This window comes from Amaranthus tricolor, chromosome 15 (assembly GCF_026212465.1).
Source record: "Amaranthus tricolor cultivar Red isolate AtriRed21 chromosome 15, ASM2621246v1, whole genome shotgun sequence".
In the NCBI taxonomy this organism is placed as follows: Eukaryota; Viridiplantae; Streptophyta; class Magnoliopsida; order Caryophyllales; family Amaranthaceae; genus Amaranthus; species Amaranthus tricolor.
In genome coordinates, this window is record NC_080061.1 from 15181646 (window position 1) to 15202629 (window position 20984).

Here is a 20984-nt window from a genome sequence, read left to right on the forward strand (position 1 = left end):
GTTATTGATTAACTATTAATAATCCAAACTATGAGTGATATTTATAAAGTGTATACCATGGTGACCGGTAACTTGATGTACCAGATAATTTTTTAAAATAAAAATAAAATTAAAAATAAAATCAGAAAAAAGTTAATTAGAAAAAACCGAAGAAAATTACAATTGATCATCACCCAAACCCCTCACCCACTACCACCAACTCCCCCACCACATCCCCTCTCTGTAGTCTCATCCTCTGATGGGCTCACTGATCTCGGTGTTAGAATCATAAGAGTACTTATTAAATGTCCATTACTTAATTCAAGCATAAATGTCAGAAATAAAGCAAAAATTTCATTATCAAGCCATTTTGGTCTATAAAGAAATACTCTATATATGCTGGATAAAACAGGGTTCTTGCCAAACATGCCCATATCACCTTACTTGTATTGCTTGGAATCAACAAACCAATTAATAATTTTCCTGCTAAATCAGAATTATAGACCATGATCACCATAATTGGGTACCAAATTTTAAGTAGCTTAGTATTCTTATTATCATTTGGAATGAATCCAGAGAAAAGTAATAATAGAGTAACGACATAAATGATCAGGTTCTAAATGCAGGAAGCAAGAATTTTGTTGTTGTTTTAGAAAGGTTTGGACTATGTGCTGGTGTATTAGTGCGGAGTTGCAAAAAAAAAAAAAAAAAAAAAAAAAACAAAGAAAAAAAAAACGGCAAAGAGTTTGGTTGTTGAAGTTCTTAAATGACGTTGATAAAGGGGAGAGGAAAATGGAGTCATTGGGGTGATGGGAGAAGAGGTAGGGTAGCAGACAGGGTGATAAGAAAAAGAGTGGTAGATGGGGTGGTAGTGAGGTGGGAGGAGGAGTGGTTGCAGAAGTAGGACGGCAGACATAGCGGTGCTTGAAGCCTGGATTCGACAGATATTCTTAAATTTTTTATTTTTCTTGTTAATGCATTTAAGTTTTTCTTTATTTTTTGTTAATTTTCTAAAAAAACAGATTATAATTTGCACAACAATATTCTTGGGTGAGTGATCTATTAGTTTATATTATTTATGATTAATTAAATATTTTCCTTATTTATCAATCAGTAATCAATAGTCATCAATAATCAATAATTAATAAATCAATAACCAATAAATAAAATGTACTAATGAAGAAACGACTTGGAACACGTGTCACACCCTCATTAAAAATTTTCCCGCCCATTTTCTATCAATGACATGAAAATTTTTTATACTTAACTTCATATTTATGGAAACAATTAACACATTAAAATATGTAATATTTATTGATTTTCTATAAATATATGTGAATTAGTTATTGTTTAGACTGGATTTCTAAAAAACTTATCCCATGAGGGTAATTGTGATGTTCGTTTTTTGAAAAAGTATCGGTATGATGGGTAAAAACGACATTAAATATCTTTTTCGGTTTACGTATCGAGAAATAGGCAAATAAGTACTTGTTTTTACCGGAATTCCAAAAGAGTTACTCTATATGGGTAATCATGACGTCCGTTTTTTAAAACAATATCGTTATGATGGGTAAAAACGACTATATATCTTTTTCGGTCTACGTATCGGGAAATAGACAAATATGTACTTGTTTCGATTGGATTTTCAAGAGGGATACTCTATAAGAATAATCGCGACGTCCATTTTTTGAAAAACAATCGTTATGATGGGTAAAATGATGTTAAAGTGCTAAGACATAAAGGTACTATTGGTAATTAGAAAGTCAAAGGTGTTAATGAATGGCCAATAAAAGTCAAAGGTGATTAGTGATGGTCAACGGTCATTTAGAATGGACAAAGGTCATTTAGGTTGGTCAACAGTCACCTGGTTTGAATGGTGTAGACTTTACTTTAGAGCTAGTAATTCGCCAAAAACAAACTTTAAGGTTGTAATTCGTAAAAGCCCTAAACTTGAATGTTGTTATTTGCAAATAACTCTATTGTTAAATTGTTATTAAATGAAATAATAATATAAATTTTATCAAAATAATGATATTATAAATTAAACATGTAACAAATTAGTAGTAAATATAATTTGAGAATAAAATATAAATAGTATAACATCATACAAAATCACGCTTCCATATAAACACATCAATTATCAACTAGCACATAATACTAACGGAATACCTTAGTTAGATGAACATTGAGAATTACCTTGTAAAACGGCCCTAGAATGTAATGTACGCTCCTATAACCTTTATTTACGAACTTGTATAATTGTTGTTTGTAATTTGTAGATAGAAAATGTCTAAAGATTGAAAAATACTATAAATGAGAAAAAGAAATTCATAATAGATGTAAAAAAAACAAATGGTTTATGAAAGAAAAAGAATTAGGAGGAAAAGAGAGAAAATTGAAAGTGGTGAAAGAATTAAAGAGTAAAAATGGTTTAATTTATAGTTGTAAAATAAGATTGGTTTATAGAATTAGAGAAGAGTGGTAGGATGTGGAGGAACAAGGAAGATATTGTGGGTAATCATACGAGGAAGTTTAAAGTTTTAATGTGTAAGTTAAACGTGTGAATTGATTTCACATTTACTTATAAATTATGAAATCTCATATATTCAAGAAAAACTCTTTAATATTTAATAACTTATTAAAACCTTTTTTATAAAAATAAAAGTGACCGAAAGGCCTTGGTATTATTTTAGAATTTCTTTTAACTTTGAAACAACTTAATTTAATTCAACACTATAGCAATTCCTAAATTGAAATAATTAACATAGTCACTTAAAAATAGAAACTTTAACACAATAACTTAAATATATACTATAACTTTAAGGATAAGTTTTAATATCAAAAATAAAGTATAATAACAACATTCTTAGCATAACTATACTTAATAAAAATATATTCATAAAATTAGACACAACTTTATAAACTAGTTTAAAGACTAACATAAACATATTAACAATAATTCTAACATAAATATTACTTAATAATCCATTCTAACATAAAGAATATAATTTTTTTCACCTAACTACCTAAACACGTTTAAAAATTACTGATTAACATACTAAAAATAATTTTAGCATAAGCATACGTAATACAATTTTAAAATCATAATTTCATTAAACTAACTTCCTACTTAAACATACTCAACATATTTCATACTTTGTATATTATAAAGCAAATATAATGTAAAATTTCACATAAAGAGTAAGGTAAGAAAATATACCATTCTAACACCAAGAATTAGTAATAAGTATTAAATAAGTAAATAAGAAAATAAAATCCTCCAAGATAATGTTTCAAAATAAAGTACTCCGATGACTCCATATATGATGTTCTTTTAAGCTCCCAAAATAATTACCTAATTCCAAAATGCTAGAAAATGATAGTTTATGCTCCATCTTCGTTAATCTCTTCAACTAATATAATTAGAATTTTAGTAAGTAATTATATGAAGTAAATTTTGGAGGAAAAAATAAAGATATAATTGGTCTAAATGCACTAAAAGTACATAGCTACGAGGGTGAGTAATTGGTGGATTTCGCTTCCAATTTTGCAAAGTTAGATATTAGAAATGGGCTATACATTCTGGGTAAGAAGGGGACAAAGTAAGCAGGAAAAAGGGATAAAAATGAAAGAAAAAAATCAAAGTTAAACCAAACCATATCGACCAACCATACGCGAAGGGGTAAGGGTAATGGTGTTCATTCGGGTGATCGGGTCGGTTTCGCACGGGTGTCATTCGGTTCAGTTGTATTTCGGATCGGTTATTTTTCAGCTGTGTGCTGCAACAGGTCACACTCGGGTCAAGTCGGTTAGTCACGGTTCGGTTGGAGATCGATTATTCAAGCTATCGGATTAGCATCAGTTCGTGTCTAGTGTCAATCGGTCTTAGGTTGTCATCGGTTACTAATTGGTTCGGTTTTGTCGGGTACAGATCGGGTTCGGGTTTTTTTTTTTAACTGAATTCGGCTACGTATTATTAATTACTATTGATCGAATCAATATCAGTCATTTTTTAATTGATGACAAGATTCCCTTTACTTAAAGCAAAATAGTTAAAGTACAAATTAATTAGTAATCATTATTACTTTGTTACTTTTACTTGTTTGTCCGGACATTAAAATTATAAAATTCTATCAATTTTCATTTGATTCGATTAAAAGTAGTTAAATAAACATTGACCATTGATTATTAACTCTAAATATATGAAACCATGTATTTATAAAATTTAATTTATTAAAATATCTAACACTTTATTAGATTAACTAATAAGATGATTGAATATGAGTCAGTCTATCATACTTCTATGTTAAAAATTGGTTCAAGTTTACTGCAGTTCAATCTAAAATTCGTTCGAGTTAAGTCGGTTTTAGCCGGATCGAATTCGGTTTCGAGCATGATTCGAGTCGGATAAGACTTGAGTCGGTCATTATTAGGTTCATGTAATCTTGGTTAACGGTTATGTGTCAATTATAAAAATCGGTTATAGATCAGGTTCAGCTTTTCCATTTTCAGTTGTCAACCGGTTCGGGTACAATTTCAGTTCAATTACTATCGGTTCGTTAAACCTAAAAAAGGAACATACTTTCGGGTCCGTTTACTTTTGATTTCGGTTCAGGTTTTCGAATCGGGTCACTTTTGAACAGCTCTAGGGGTGAGGGTTTTGATTTTTATTTCAATTTCGCTTAACTTGTAGAAGTAGGCAAGAATAAAAGAAATTGGGTAAGTTTTGACTAGCTTTGTTTAAAAAATAAGGATTAACTTAGTCGCAAAACAAACTTAAAAACTTAATTAAAGTTAATAATAAAAATAGTGTAGAATAGATTAAATAAAAATATTAAAGTCGTTAAAATAATTGCTAACGAAATTAATTAAGAAATGCGAACTTTAAACGCAAAGGTTTAGAAAATAATAAACTCATTAAATGAATTTGAGATTTTCGTAACATAAAAAAATAATAATAAAAACATTTGAGCTATTAAAAAAATACTCCCTTTGTTTTCATATATATATATATATATATATATATATATATATATATATATATATATATATATATATGTATGTATATACATATATATATATGTATATACATATATATATATGTATATACATATATATATATATGTATATACATATATATATATGTATATACATATATATATATATGTATATACATATATATATATATGTATATACATATATATATATATATATACATATATATATATATATATATATATATATATATATATATATATATATATATATATATATATGTATATACATATATATATATATATATATATATATATATATATATATATATATATATATATATATATATATATACATATATATATCTATATATATATATATATATATATATATATATATATATATCTATATATATATATCTATATATATATATATATATCTATATATATATATATATATATATATATATATATCTATATATATATATATATATATATATATATATATATATATATATATATATATACATATATATATATATATATATATATATATATATATATATATATATATATATATATACATATATATATGTATATACATATATATATATATATATACATATATATATATATATATATATATATATATATATATATATATATATATATATATATATATATATATGTATATACATATATATATGTATATACATATATATATATATATATACATATATATATGTATATACATATATATATATATATATATATATATATATATATATATATATATATATATATATATATATATTATATATATATATATATATATATATATATATATATATATATATATATATATATATATATATATATATATATATACATATATATATATATATATATACATACATATATATATATATATATATATATATATATATATATATATATATATATATATATATATATATATATATATATATATATATATATATATATATATATATATATATATATATATATATATATATATATATATATATATAATTTATTATTGGGCTTGATCATGAGATTTGCAATCCTTTTTGGCAATTAGAATTATTTGGACCCAAACTTTTCCTTAACCCATCTTTTATTTAAAAAAAAAAAACAAATAGGAGGGACTCTTGGTGGAGCTTGTAACTCCCTTAGGGTAATGAAGGATCAAGGCATTAATCCCATATAATTAACCCTTCTAAATTCCTTAATCATTTTCATTTTGACATCCTTTCATTTCTAAAGTTCCCAAGGACAAAAAAAACATATCCTTTGAAAATTCCTCCTAATCCACATTCCTAACTCTATTACACTTCATCATTTGGTGGTTTTGCTTTACAATTGTAAGGGTAATTCTTAATCTATGTTGATTCTTAAGTTTTAATTTAAAATTCTATGATTATTATATGTTTTATCTTATAATTCATGTTTAATTTAAGAATTTAAAATTTCATGTATGATTTTGAGATGTATGTTTCTATCTAAGTTGATGAAGAATGTTTCTTTTTAGAGTTTTTAGATATGCATATATGTGAAGAATAGGATTGGTTTGTGTGATGGGTGATTTTGAAATTTCTATATAAATATGAATGTTCATGTAAAAAAAATGTGTGTGGTTAAAGAAATTATTGTTGAATAATGAATTTAATCTCAAAGATGGTTCATAAGAATTATATAAATTTGGTCATTGATATTTAATAGGCAATGTACCATTTGGAATTCATTTGTTGATGAAATTTTGGTGAATCCCGTAGGGTTAGAAAAATGGTAAAAAAATCTGTTTTTGGGACACTTTTTGGCTTGAAAATAGGTTAAATATACTTAGAGTACATTATGAATTATGAAAATTGGTGCATAGGGGTTTTGACGCCTCCGGACGCAATGGTGAAGTCGGAATTTCAGTTTCACAGTGTTAACATACTGTCCTGGACAGAATCCTAAATCTGAATTTTATTGGATGTTATGTTGTGATGAAGTATGTTGTTTGATCATGAATAGTTTGCAAGTGTGGCTTGATGTTAGATGTGTGTGTGTGTGTGTGCCTTGATTGTGGTTTGAGAAAGTGTGAATATATGCGTATTCCCGTATGTACGATTGAATCGTGTAGGAAGTCGATTCGTGACGGGAAGTTGTATATCGTGGATTGGTTGTTATAAAGGAATAATAATAATAATAATAATAATAATAATAATAATAATAATAATATATTGAATAAAGTGTGAAGGTGATGTTATGCTTTCTTATTCAAGAGATATGATTTCAATAACTTGATGGGTAGAGGTAGTATGACCTCACTAACTTTAAAGTAGACGTAGTATGACGTCGATTGGTGGAAAGATTTTACTCGCGGTTTGTGGGGGAATTATGAGCCACCACGGGGGTATGCATACTTAACCATAGGCACCGAAGTAAGGCATGTTGCCTATGGTAGAGACTTGCTTAGGGGTTAGCTCCCCCTAATGTATTGTCTTACTTCGAAAGTTTGGGGTTTGGTTCGGTAGTATGGCCGGAAAAGTACAACAGTATGGCTGACTAACTCAATGAATCATTTGTAATTTATTAAAAAGTAAATATTGAACTGTAGCCGACGTATAGTAAGTTGCCATTGTGCTTTATGCTATAATGTTAATGTTATAAGAGATGTTTTTGCTGACGTGTACCTTTGATCTTAACGATCCTGCGATGATGTTGTTTTTCCTTTCGGGGTTAATAACTAGCAGTGAGTTAAGTTGCAGGCTGGGGAGTGAGGATTACATCTGAAGAATAAAAGAGATAGAGTACGAAAGGATTTTAATTTCGAACTTTATTATCTTTTTAGAAATGGATTTATTCAACAGGCGACTTCGCTCTCGAGACGTACTCCTTGGACTTTTGGTTTCATATCTTTTATCCGCTGCTAAGACTACGATATCACTAATTAATCTACAATAACTCTAGTAGAACTCGATCCGCAAGTTTTAAATTTAAAAATTTCGTTTTCTCGTACCTTTATGACATCTTGGTTAAATTCGGGTCCTGCTTGGTTTTCTTTTAAAATATAAAAATCTCTCTTTTAACGATCCGAGTTTTTCCCGGATGTTACAACTGGTATCAGAGCGGGAGTTCTATTCTAGCGTTATACGCATAAGTCAATAGGCTATAAAAAAAAAATAATATTAATAATAAATAATAAATAAATAAATAAATACATATAAAAGTTGTGAGAGTAATGGGTAGACATTAAGGGGTATTTATGACCTGGTTTTAACACCTTAAGATAACTTTCCGAGACAAGTTTTAATAGTGTTGTGTGCTTGTTAGATATTTTGTTGATGAATTATGATATTATTTGAGCTTGGAAATTGATTGTTCCTTTGCTCTCTCTTTCATTCGTGAGTCAAGGATTACGAACATTTTTTTTATCTGTCATGGATAAAGGAAAAAGACCTGCTGAAGGGGAAAGTAGTACCCTAGAAGAACCATGGAGAGCCTTAGTAAATAGACCAGTTTGGGCAGAGATAAAAGCATTAAAAATTTGGGACAAGAAAGAAGGAGAGAGTGAGCTAGATTATAAGCGCAGGATGGAGATGATCTATAAAAAGTCTCAACAAGTTTATGAGGGAATAATAGCTGAGGAAATTGCTGAGTTGAATGAGAGAATTGCTCAATTGGAGCGAGAGTTTGATAGATGGGATAGAGGAATGGATGTTGTAGACAATGAGAGATGTGAGAATGCTGAGGCTAGTGGGGCAAGGGCTGAGATTGTTGAGGAGGATGTTCCAGTGGTCGACCCTAACTTAGTTCTGCAGATAGATTTTGATGAGGAGGATCCTGAGGAGGATCTAGGAGAAGATCCCAAGGAAGTCCCCGAAGAAGGTTTGGAGGAAAATACTTGGGGAAATTCCGAGGAGGAGGGTGAAGAGTTTTATGAGGATAGTGCGGAAGGGGGATATAATGCTGATATGGAGGTAGAAGCAGCTGATAGGGAAAATATTATGAGCGAGAGTGATAGTGATATTACAATGTGGGAAGAAATATTACCCGAACCAGAAATTGTTGAGCTTTCAGATTCTGAGGAACAACTAGATATGAGTGACTCCCTACCCATAGAGACACCCACTGATTCTGATAGCACATCCAGTGCGACTCCGGGGATGCTGATTTTGACCCTGACTTATATGAGGAAGATCGGGACCGTATGGATGCATCGCCTTTTACTATATGATCTTGCTTTTTATTGTAGTATTTATGCTTATGATTTTATATGACTATTTCCACGCTAATAATGATGTATGGATATTTTGTCGAGAAGTTTCTTCTGTTTTGTTTTGACAATATGGTTACGAAGAACGGTGATTATTTGGGATTTTGTACCCAAGTATTTTGGAACTTAATAATATGTTATGGCAGAGTATGCGGGTTGAATTATAATATCATCTTGATTTTCTGTTTAATTATTTATAACCTTTTCTCATTAGCTGAATTTGTGAAGTTTGATATATTACGAATTTTGAAATGTTGTGAATATTGAGCATTAATATAATTAATTAAAATAATTGTTTTTATTTGGTGGAAACTTAGGAGCTGATTAACAGGCCGGACTTTTTAATTCTACCAACTATTAGGATAGACTTCCTTATCTCTAAGAAGTTATATTAGCCTAAGTTTTGTTTAACCTCGATGATGGAAATAGAATATTTATATATACCTTGTTTATTAAAATGTAGTATACCTTCCATCATGCCTCCATTCTTGAGAAAGAACGAAAATAGAGGTGACTCTAACCGTGTACTTCGGAACCTAGTGAAAGCCCTAGTTGGTACAAGAAACCCCAGACAGAAATCCTTAGAAGAAAGGGCTTCATCGATTAGTAAGAGAATAGCCCAGAGTAAGCCCTTTACTTATGATGGGAAAGGACAACCTTCTGCGCTGGAAAACTGGCTTCGAGAGTTTGACAAACTCTTTAGTGTAGTTCGATGTCCCGCGGAATTCATGGTCGACCAGGCTGCATTTTATATGGTCGAAGATGATGACTACTGGTGAACACATAGTAAGGTGAGGCTGATAGAGGAGAATGATGGTGAATTAAGCTGGGAATGTTTTAAGGGAGCGTTAAGGGATCAATTCTACCCACCTCACGTGAGGACAGATAAGTCAAACGAGTTTGCTAGGTTTGAAATAGGAAATTTAACAGTGGATGAGTATTATCAGAAATTTATGGAATTTCTGAAGTTTTGCCCCGAGGACGTCCCGACTGAAACAAAGAAAATGCAACGCTTCGAATTGGGTTTATCGTACGAGATTCAAAAACACATTGAGATCGATAGGTACGATACTTTAGACCAGTTATATAAGAGGGCAGCCCAGATAGGAAATGTTATTAGGAAGGAGCAGGAGAAGTTGGCCCATAGTGGGGACAAGAGGAGGGAACCTATGTTCCAGAATGCAGAGAGCGAGAGTAATCATGCACAAAACCACTTTAAGAAACACAAAACCTATGGGGGTTATCAAGAATAAGTGTACTAGCCAGGACAGTCAAGTAAAGGTGGGAGAGGTTCGATATCTGAGGCCAGGGTACAGAAACCACTTTATGACCGCAATGGAAAGGAAAGAATTTATAACTGTAGGAGATGCCAAAAAAATCATCCAGGGAGAGATTATCGGGGAGCATTAGTGGACTGTTCATACTCTGGTAAATCGGGTCATAGAATGTATGAGTGTAATGCTCGATTGGGACAACAACAACCTCAAGGGGGGAATCATAGAGGGTTTCCACAACAACGCTTCGGTAATGGTCGGAGTGGCAATGACACGGGAAATGGAAATCAAAACGGTGTTTGTTTTGGTAGAAACCCTGGGGGTGTCTCAAACCTTAGGTTTTAGAGAAATCATTCCGGAATTCAGCAACCTCAAGGGAATACTAGGAATGAAAACTTTCCTGGACAAGAGGTAGTTAAGAAGGCGCTGCCCCAGTCTTTCAATAAAATGGCAGATTATCAGCAGTTAACACTAGGGAAGCAGCACAAGTGTCCGATGTGGTCACAGGTACTTTTTGCATCAATTCAAAGTCTGTTAAAGTTCTTTTTGATTCTGGTGCATCGTACTCGTTTATTTCTATGTCTAGAATTAAAGACTTAGGATTGGAAAATCCCGAGAAAACATCTTTCTCAGTCGCTATTCCTTCCGGAGAGACCTTTCATTGTAGTATATTATTTCGTGGGGTGTCGGTCAATATAGGAAAGACAAAATTCTCGAGTGATTTGTTTCTTTGAAAATGGAAGGTCTAGATGTAATCCTTGGGATGGATTGGTTGGGTAGATATAAGGCAGTAATAGATTGTGAGGGACAATTTATAACGTTAAGCGGACCCCGAGGAGAGAAAGTTATGGGGTTGATGAATAGAGTTTTTTTTACGCATATCTTAATAAGTGTGTAGTGGTGTTTATTGATGATATCTTGGTATATTCTAAGAGTCGTGAAGAGCATCAAGAACATTTAAGGGTAGTCTTGCAAATTCTTCAAGAAAATGAATTACATGCTAAGTTTTCGAAGTGCGAATTCTTGTTAGAACAGGTGGCTTTTCTAGGTCACCTTGTTTCTAAAGAAGGGATCTCTGTTGATCCGGCAAAGATAGAAGCAGTCCGAGACTGACCTACACCCCGAAATGTTACGGATATTCGAAGTTTCTTAGGTTTGGCAGGGTATTATCGTCGTTTTGTGAAGGATTTTTCTCGTGTCGCTCGTCCGCTAACATCCTTGATGAAGAAGGAGAAGAAGTTCGAATGGACTGAGGAGTGTGAGAAGGTATTTCAGTTGTTGAAGGAGAAATTAACTACAGTTCCAGTGTTGACCTTACCTGATCCATCTTTGTAATATTCCGTCTACAGTGATGCTTCCAAACATGGATTAGGTTGTGTTTTAATGCAAGATAGGAAAGTAGTGGCGTATCCTTCGCGTCAGCTGAAGAATCATGAGATGAATTACCCAACACATGACTTGGAATTAGCGGCTGTGGTTTTTGCATTAAAAATCTGGCGTTATTATCTCTATGGTGTCAAATGCAAGATCTTCACGGACCATAAAAGTTTGCACTTTTTGTTCACTCAATCCGAGTTGAATTTGCTCCAACGACGTTGGTTAGAACTTATCAGTGATTATGACTTGGAGATTGCTTATCATGAAGGCCGTGCGAATGTGGTCGCTGATGCTTTGAGCAGAAAATCGAGGCACTCAGTCTCAGCATTAATAACCTCTGAGGAGTTGTGTAAGGAGTTTGAGAGAATGAGCTAAGAGATAATCCAAGAAGGGGAATTGGAAGCCAAGTTGAGTGCATTTTCCATTCAACCTACATTTTTCGAAGAGATCATGGCTAAGCAACTGGAAGACCCCAAGTTCATTAAACTTCGGGAGCAGATCAGTGAAGGGAGAGCTGACGGTTTTACAATTATATATATATATATATATATATATATATATGTGTATATATATATATATATACATATATATATATATATATATATATATATATACATATATATACATATATATATATATATATATATATATATATATATATATGTATATATATATATATATGTATATATATATATACGTGTATATATATATATATATATATATATATATATATATATATAGATATATATATATATATATATATATATATATGTATATATATGTATATATATATATATATATATATATATATATATATATATATATATATATGTGTATATATATATATATATATATATATATATATATATATATATATGTATATATATATATATATATATATATATATATATATATATGTATATATACATATATATATATATGTATATATGTATATGTATATATACATATATATATATATATATATATATATATATATATATATATATATGTATATATGTATATGTATATATATATATATATATATATATATATATATATATATATATATATATATATATATATATATATATGTATATATATATATATGTATATATATATATATATATATATATATATATATATATATACATACATATATATATATATATATATATATATATATATATATATATATATATATATATATATATATATATATAGGGTTTAGTTCTGGTGAAAACCAATCTTATATGAGAACCGTGAGAACCATATTATGAGCCGTAGGATGAGATTTAATGGCTGAGATTAATGCGCGTCTAATTAAGGGTATTTTAGTAAATTCGCGTTATCTTGAAAAAACCCAGGTTTTGTTTTTCAGTTCCATTAGCGTTCAACTCTGCTTCCTTCACCTTGCTCTCTTCAAGTACGATCCACCATTTTTGCCTATCTCAAATTCAACTTGCTTCCTTCAACCTTCATCTTTACTTCTTACAATCGACATTTATGCCCTATAGACAGTTAACCATTCTTACAATCGACATTTTTAATCGACATTGAGATTTTGTCTCTACTTCACCTTTATTAACCTTCAATCGGCGCTCAAAAAAGCTTGCATTTTAGTAATGGTAATTATATGTTAATATTTTCGATTTTTCTGTGCGATTTTTGGATTTTTTGCTGTAAATTTTTTGAAATTGCGATTTTTCTCTGTGCAATATTGCGATATTGCGATTTTTGAATTGCAACATTTCAGAGGGTTTTTCATTATGATTAGTATCTATTTTGCTGTATTCTCATCGATTTAAGGTCTATTATTCACTCCTACTGAAATGTTTGTATCAATTTCTAACTGGTATTATGGTCTGCGATTTATGGTCTGAAGATTGTAAGATTATTGTTACCTTTACCAAAGACTTGTATTCTTTTTCAATAAAAGGTGTTGCTTTTTTGTTAAATTTGTGTTATGGATTATGTTTTACGATTTTTCTGTGCGATTTTTGAATTTTTTGCTGCAAATTATTTGAAATTGCGATTTTTCTCTGTGCCATATTGCGATTTTGCTTAGTATCCATTTTGATTAGTATCCATATTGAGATTTCAGAGGGTTTTTCATTATGATTAGTATCCATTTTGCTGTATTCTCATCGATTTAAGGTCTATTATTCACTCCAATTGAAATGTTTGCATAAATATTGTTACCTTTACCAAAGAATTGTGTTCTTTTTTAATAAAAGGTGTTGCTTTTTGGTTAAATTTGTGTTACTGATTATGTTTTAGGATGAAATTGAAGAAATTAGCTGCTCAATTGAGCATATGGAACCCTTAAAAACTGTGACTTTTACAAATACTACTAACCTTGGTGTTAACAACGCAAATTCTTCAAGTGAACTCATGGTAAGCCTCTATTTATCAATAATACGCAATAAAGTATATGCACAGTGTTACTTTGGGGTAGGAAATGTGATGATTTTTACACAAAATTTCTTACTTTTTGCTTTAGGTTGCATTGCAATATAATAATGATAAGGCTGGAACATCTTTAACTGAGCATATGGAACCCTTACAAACTGTGACTTTTACAACCACTTCTAACCTTGGTGATAACAATGCAAATTCTTTAAGTCAACTCATGGTAAGCCTCTATTTATCAATAATACGCAATAAATTATATGCATAGTGTTACTTTTGGGTAGGAATTGTGATGATTTTTTTCACAAAATGTCTTACTTTTTGCTTTAGGTTGCAGTGCAAGATAATAATGACAAGGCTGGAACATCTTTAGCTGAGCATATGGAACCCTTACAAACTGTGATTTTTACAACCACTTCTTTAAGTGAAAACTTATATGTAAGTTTATTTATGACGATAATAATACATTTGGTGTTAATTTGTGTTGGAAAATGTATTACTTTATGTTGAAAACGTGTTACTTTCTGTTGAAAACAATGTTACTGGTATTGTGTTTCAGGGTACACCTACTCATTACCTTAATCGTAAACAGTTCATCCTCATTGTGAGAAAAATCTGATACCAGTATTGCATATGACTTTTGATTCATTAGAAGAAGGGGTGAAATTCTATGAAACATATGCTAAGGCTTGTGGTTTTGACATTAGATTAGGGACTAAGAAAGTCTATAAAGGTGTTGTTACATCTAAATATTATTTGTGTAATAAACAAGGAATGAGGGAACAAAAATTAGGTGCATTGAGAAGAAGGCTTGTAACTCGTGAAGATTGTTATGCTAAAATTGTTTTTCAAAGGACTAAAGAGGGTAAATATTGGGTTTTTAAGTTTATTGAAGCCCATAGCCACATTCTTGCCTCACCTATTTCTAGGCAACATTTAAAAGGGTCATCTAGTTTAAATAGTGGACAAAAAAGATACATTATGAACAATTTGAACTTGAATAAAGGTCCAACAAGTTCATATAGGATGTGGAAAGAACAAGTAGGAAGTTATTTGAAAGTAGGTGCTTCACTTGATAACTTTAAAAACTTTTATAGGGATTTAAAGTGTTTTATTAATGAATCTGATGGGCAAATATTTGTGGAAATGTTTGTTAAGAAGAAAGAAATTTCACCTAGTTTTTTTTTGATTTTGAGGTTGATGATACTAAATCTCTATCGAAGGCAATTTGGGCTGATGGTATTAGTAGGAGAAACTATTCATTGTTTGGTGATTCAATATCTGTGGATGCTACTTATGGTACTAACAAGTATAATCAAATTTTTGTTCCTTTCACGGGTGTTGACCATCACAAAAAATGTGTTACTTTTGCTGTCGGTCTTATTAGTAGGGAAGATGTATCTTCTTATACTTGGTTATTTGAATCTTTTTTGAGGGCAATGAATGGAAAACAACCAGATTCCATTATAACAGACCAAGATCCAGCCATAAAAATTGCTCTACCCAATGTTTTTGACAAGTCTGTTCATAAATTCTTTTGTTGGCATATAATGAAGAAACTAACTGATAAAGTTTCTATTGAGTTACGTAATGATGATGAGTTTTTAAGAAGGATTAATAGACTTGTATATAATAGGGATAATGAGCCCCATGAATTTGAAGATCAGTGGTCAAAAATGATGTCGGATTATGAGCATGCTAATTTAAGAAATAATGACTGGTTGAATAGTATGTATGATATTAGAGAAATGTGGGTGCCCGCATATTTTAGAGATCTTTATATGGGTGGTTTGCTTAGAACAACATCTAGGTCGGAAAGTGAGAACAATTTTTTCTATTACTTTGTGAACAAATTTCTTACATTAGTTGAACTCCAAATGAGGTTTCAAAGTGCGATGGATGTTCAACGTTATATGATGCAAACACTAGATAGTAAATGCAAGTTATATTCTGCACCTTTGAAGACTCGTATCCCTCTTGAAAAACATGCTTCTAGTGTAATGACCCGTCTTAATATAGGATGTATTGGCGGAAACAATACACTAAGTTGGGTCACTATTTTATAACTTCGAATAAACTAAATCAAAAGTCATTACATAATAATCCAGAGAGTAAAACACTCCCATAAATAAAAAGATAAAACATCTAAACTTCAACTTAATGTTCTAGGTAACCCTACACTCTCTCAGTCTTATTCCCCAGTTGCTCCGAGTGAATTCAATCATCACCTGCAACAACTAAACAGCAAATTACCACTTAGTGGCCAGTAACTAGACTGTCCTTAACACCAAGGTTCAAATTTAAACAAAGAACTAATGCGAGGCTTAATTAAAATTCAAATCAATTAACAACGATCCAACCATACAAGCCAAACCGATAGAGTCAAATAATGTTGATCAATTCAATTAATACCAAAGTAGGGTAACCAAATCAATTAAAATCAAGGATAACTTTTCCAAAACAATTTAACAAAATCAAGTTAACAATATTTTCAAGTCGTACTTGGAACAGAAGCAGTGAACAAATTCGCGGCCCACTAAGCCTAGATAAAGTCAGGGCGAACCTCGGGTCAACCACAATGATATAACCCTGTCTAAGAATGGCCAATCTCTCTCGTTTTCCGAAGATCCAGCATAACGAGAATGACAACTAAATCTAAAACCAATCTACTATAGATGTGCTGTCCAATCGAAGGAACCACTATGGACTTACCCAACGATTTTCAAATAACAAAAAAACCAATGTTCATAAGGAACCACTATGGATTTACCCTTAAGAACCCAAAAGTCAAATTCCAAAACCAAATCAAATGTTCATAAGGAACCACTATGGATTTACCCTTAAGAACCCAAAGGCCACGATGACCATTTCCAAAATACAAAAACTCCTATGGAGTAGTTCAAAACCAATCAAGATCAAAATCATACAGTTTAAGTTGTAATGTCTGAGTTTGGAATAAGGATAATTCGAACTTAATCAAGAATACACCTTACTACAACTCTTGGCAAGAATATACTACAGACAATGCTATTTTATTCTTAAGTATAAACTTGTCGACAAGCAACAAAACAGTTTTATAAACCATCAAAATAAAATCACATAACCATTATAATAGTCAACAAAAGTCAATGGTCAAGGTCGAAGTCAATGCCAAAGTTAAGTTCTCTATTTACATGACTTTAACAACAAATGATCACAAACTATCTAATTAAATAAATAAGTAGTACATGAAATTAACACATAACCAAGCAATTAGGTACATGACCAAAAATAATAAATTAATAAATTAAATCAGGTTTTAATTCCTCTTAACCTTAATTAATTCACAAAATTCAAATTAACTAGTTTAAGCCATCATTAAATAATAATTTTGTAAAATTAAACCCAAATTCATCAAAATTAATTTACACTATTACCTACTGATTGTAACATATTTTAGTGTTAAAATAATGTGGAAATAAATTAAAATCAATAAGTTACAGCCAAATTACTATTAATAAAAAGTGCAGATTTTCTAGATTTTCATAATAATTTAAAATAAAATTATTCAAATCACGAAAATTAAATTTTAACCAATCCTAAATTAAATCTATGTTATAACACATCATAGAAGATTAAAATAACAATAATATATGCACGAAAATAATTAAAGCAAAATTTACAATATAAAACCGAATTAATCAGTTTAAATTTTAATTAATTCTAAACAAGACTTCTATGTTTAATTAAGAAACTAAGTGAAGAAAAATCTAGTTACCTGGATAATGGAGGAAAGTAATAATCTTTAGAAGATTAAAGAAAACTCCAAGAAAATCTCCCAAATAATTTGCAAAATAAATTCCTTGAAGTAAGCTTGAATAATTCAAAATAAGTCTTCAAAGGTAGCCCAAAAATATGATAATATTTTGACACTTGAAGAAAAATAAAGCAAGTATTCTTTTTTTTTTTTATTTTGAGAGAAAAGAATGAGAGAAAGAAAGTTTATGAGCTAGTTTATGAATGAATGAAAATTTCCACAACAATAGGCTAGTATTTATAGTAGGGAAAAACCATCCCAAAAGACTTTTCATAATGGCTAAAATTTATGAGCATTAGCAAGTTCAATCAACTTGAGGAAAAGAAAATGAAAAGATTTGAAAGATGTTCATGCATTCATTCCATTCTAGAATGTACCAATTAATTAAGCATGAATTAAAATTAATTAACCTAATTAAACACTAATTTTACAAGCCTATCATGATAATAATGTACTAAAAAAATTATGTTTAGTCCTCCTAATTTAAAACTTGTTACCACAAGTTGGTCCAAAAATAAATAACCTAGGACATATAATAGTAGTACATAAATTTAATAAAAATAATATATTAACACGACGACAATAACAACAACAACAACAACAACAATAATAATAATAATAATAATAATAATAATAATACTAATAATAATAATAATAACTTACGCACCTTTTAAATCACATTATAAAGCATAAAAGAGATAGTTATAATAATCCACAAATAATATCATAATAAATTATTTTAAATTAAAAACTAGACTTAGAGAAAAGTAACTAGAAAGGGGAATAAAATGAAATTTTAAAAAGAATTTCGTTAGAGATAGCAAGGATGTGTATCGTGTGGTACATTTCAACACTGGGAGAATTTTTGAAGTTTATTGCTCTTGTAAGTTATTCAAAAGAGTAGGAGTCTTATGTAAGCATGTATTATGGGTTTTGCATGCAAAATGCGTTAAATATATACCAGAACTTTACATATTGAAAAGGTGGTCAAAAGATGCTAGCAAAACACCTTTCTATGATATTGATGGCACATTATTGGATGGTAATAATGCTATGGAATCTAGAAAAGGGGTTTTAGGAGATGTTTGGAATGAGGTACATCGATGCATTAGTTTGGCAGAAGATGATGAGGATGATTTGGTTGAACTTTTGCACAAAATGAAGTTGTATTCAGCTGAACTTTTAGCAAAAAAGAATCGTGGGGTTGAGAAGACAAAGCGTCAAGAGTTAGAAAAGTTTTTGGGTTGTGAAGCTCCTAAAACAATTACAATTCAAAACCCTAAACAATCTTCAAACAAAGGCAAGAGGAAAGAAAAAGATCCAAAACAAAAGGATACTGAAGATGAAGAAGAGCAAAGGGTGACCAAGCAAAGACAATGTAAAAGTTGTGGCAAAGTTGCAGGTCACAATAGTCGTACGTGTCCACATAAGAAAAAATAAGTAAGTACAATATGATATAAAAAGTGTTACCTCTTGAATTTTATGTTGGTACTTTCTTTTGATAAATAGTGATACTACCGTTTCTGTTTTCCACATTTAGACATTTAACATATATATTTGTTCACTGAAACTTGTAGGTGACTTGTTTATGAAATACAATGGTAAATGATTGAATCCCTGCTTCAGAAGAACAATTATATTTGGGGGTTGTGTAGCAATTGCAAAGTGTAAACTAATTTCTGATTGATTATCTAGAGAAATAGTCTAATCATTAGTATTAGTAGTATGTAGATTACTTTCTGTTTATTTTAACATTAGTAGGTTGTATTTTATGAAGAGGATAATTGCCTTTAGACAAATCTCTGTTTATTTTAACATTGTAATTGTTAGAATTAGTTATATGTAGACTAATTTATTTTTAATGTCATTATCATTCAATTTATCAAAAATATTGTGTTGAAATCATCACAGTTTTTGTTGAAAGCATCACGATTTTATGTGGAAAGCATCACACATTTATAAATGTAACACAGAATATATGAAATGGTAGCGTATCATGTATTGTATGAAAAAAGTATCATGTTTATAAAAAGAATATAATAAGGAAAAACAGTTAAATTTAAACTTCTTAAAAAAAATTTTATATGAAATGGTAGTGTATCATGTACTGTATTTTGTGTTGAATAAATGTAACACAGATTTGATTTAGAAAGCATCAAAGTTTTTTGTAAAAAGTAGAACAATTTAAAGTAGAAAGCATCATACAAACAAAACATCACAGTTTTATACAAAACATCACACGTCAACACATCATCACAGTTTGATGATGTTTACATGAATATTGTTGAGATTATCATTCATAACATATATTTTGTTGAATCATCACAGTTTTGTCATTGAATCAAAAACAAACTCAAAGTTTCTTTTTTCCTCTCTTCTTGGCAGTCAATTTCGGTGCAGGTGAAGGTGTTTCTCAAGAACTCATATTCCCAGGTCAAAGCTTGGTAAGTCGATGTCAACTGTTCGTCTTTTCACAACTCTTATCCTGTTCATAATCTCATCAATCTCCTCCATCACTTTTGGGTCTGAATACAATTGCGATAGTGTTGGAGAGTTTGATGATTGTCCGACATCTTGTGCTTGATTGCCTTTTGCCTTTAACTTCAACAGTCTCGTTATATGATGTTGAGTAACAATTTCCATGTTCCTCTTCATCTTGCTAACTTCCTCCATAAGCTCCTTAATAAAAAGAATATTATATATATATATATATATATATATATATATATATATATATATATATATATATATATATATATATATATATATATATATATATATATATATATATATATATATATATATATATATATATATATATATATATATATATATATATATATATATATATATATATATATATATATATA

The 20984-nt window shown here is 29.8% G+C and overlaps 1 protein-coding gene across 1 annotated transcript; it reads left to right on the top strand.

Annotated features, from left to right (window-relative positions):
* The first annotated feature begins 14951 nt into the window (after positions 1–14951).
* On the top strand, positions 14952–19018 carry LOC130801076 (protein FAR1-RELATED SEQUENCE 5-like). The gene is made up of 3 exons (XM_057664837.1): positions 14952–15377; positions 15497–16315; positions 18986–19018. Exons 1-3 carry the CDS (start codon positions 14952–14954, stop codon positions 19016–19018), a joined length of 1278 nt encoding a protein of 425 aa, XP_057520820.1.
* The last annotated feature ends 1966 nt before the right edge of the window (positions 19019–20984 follow it).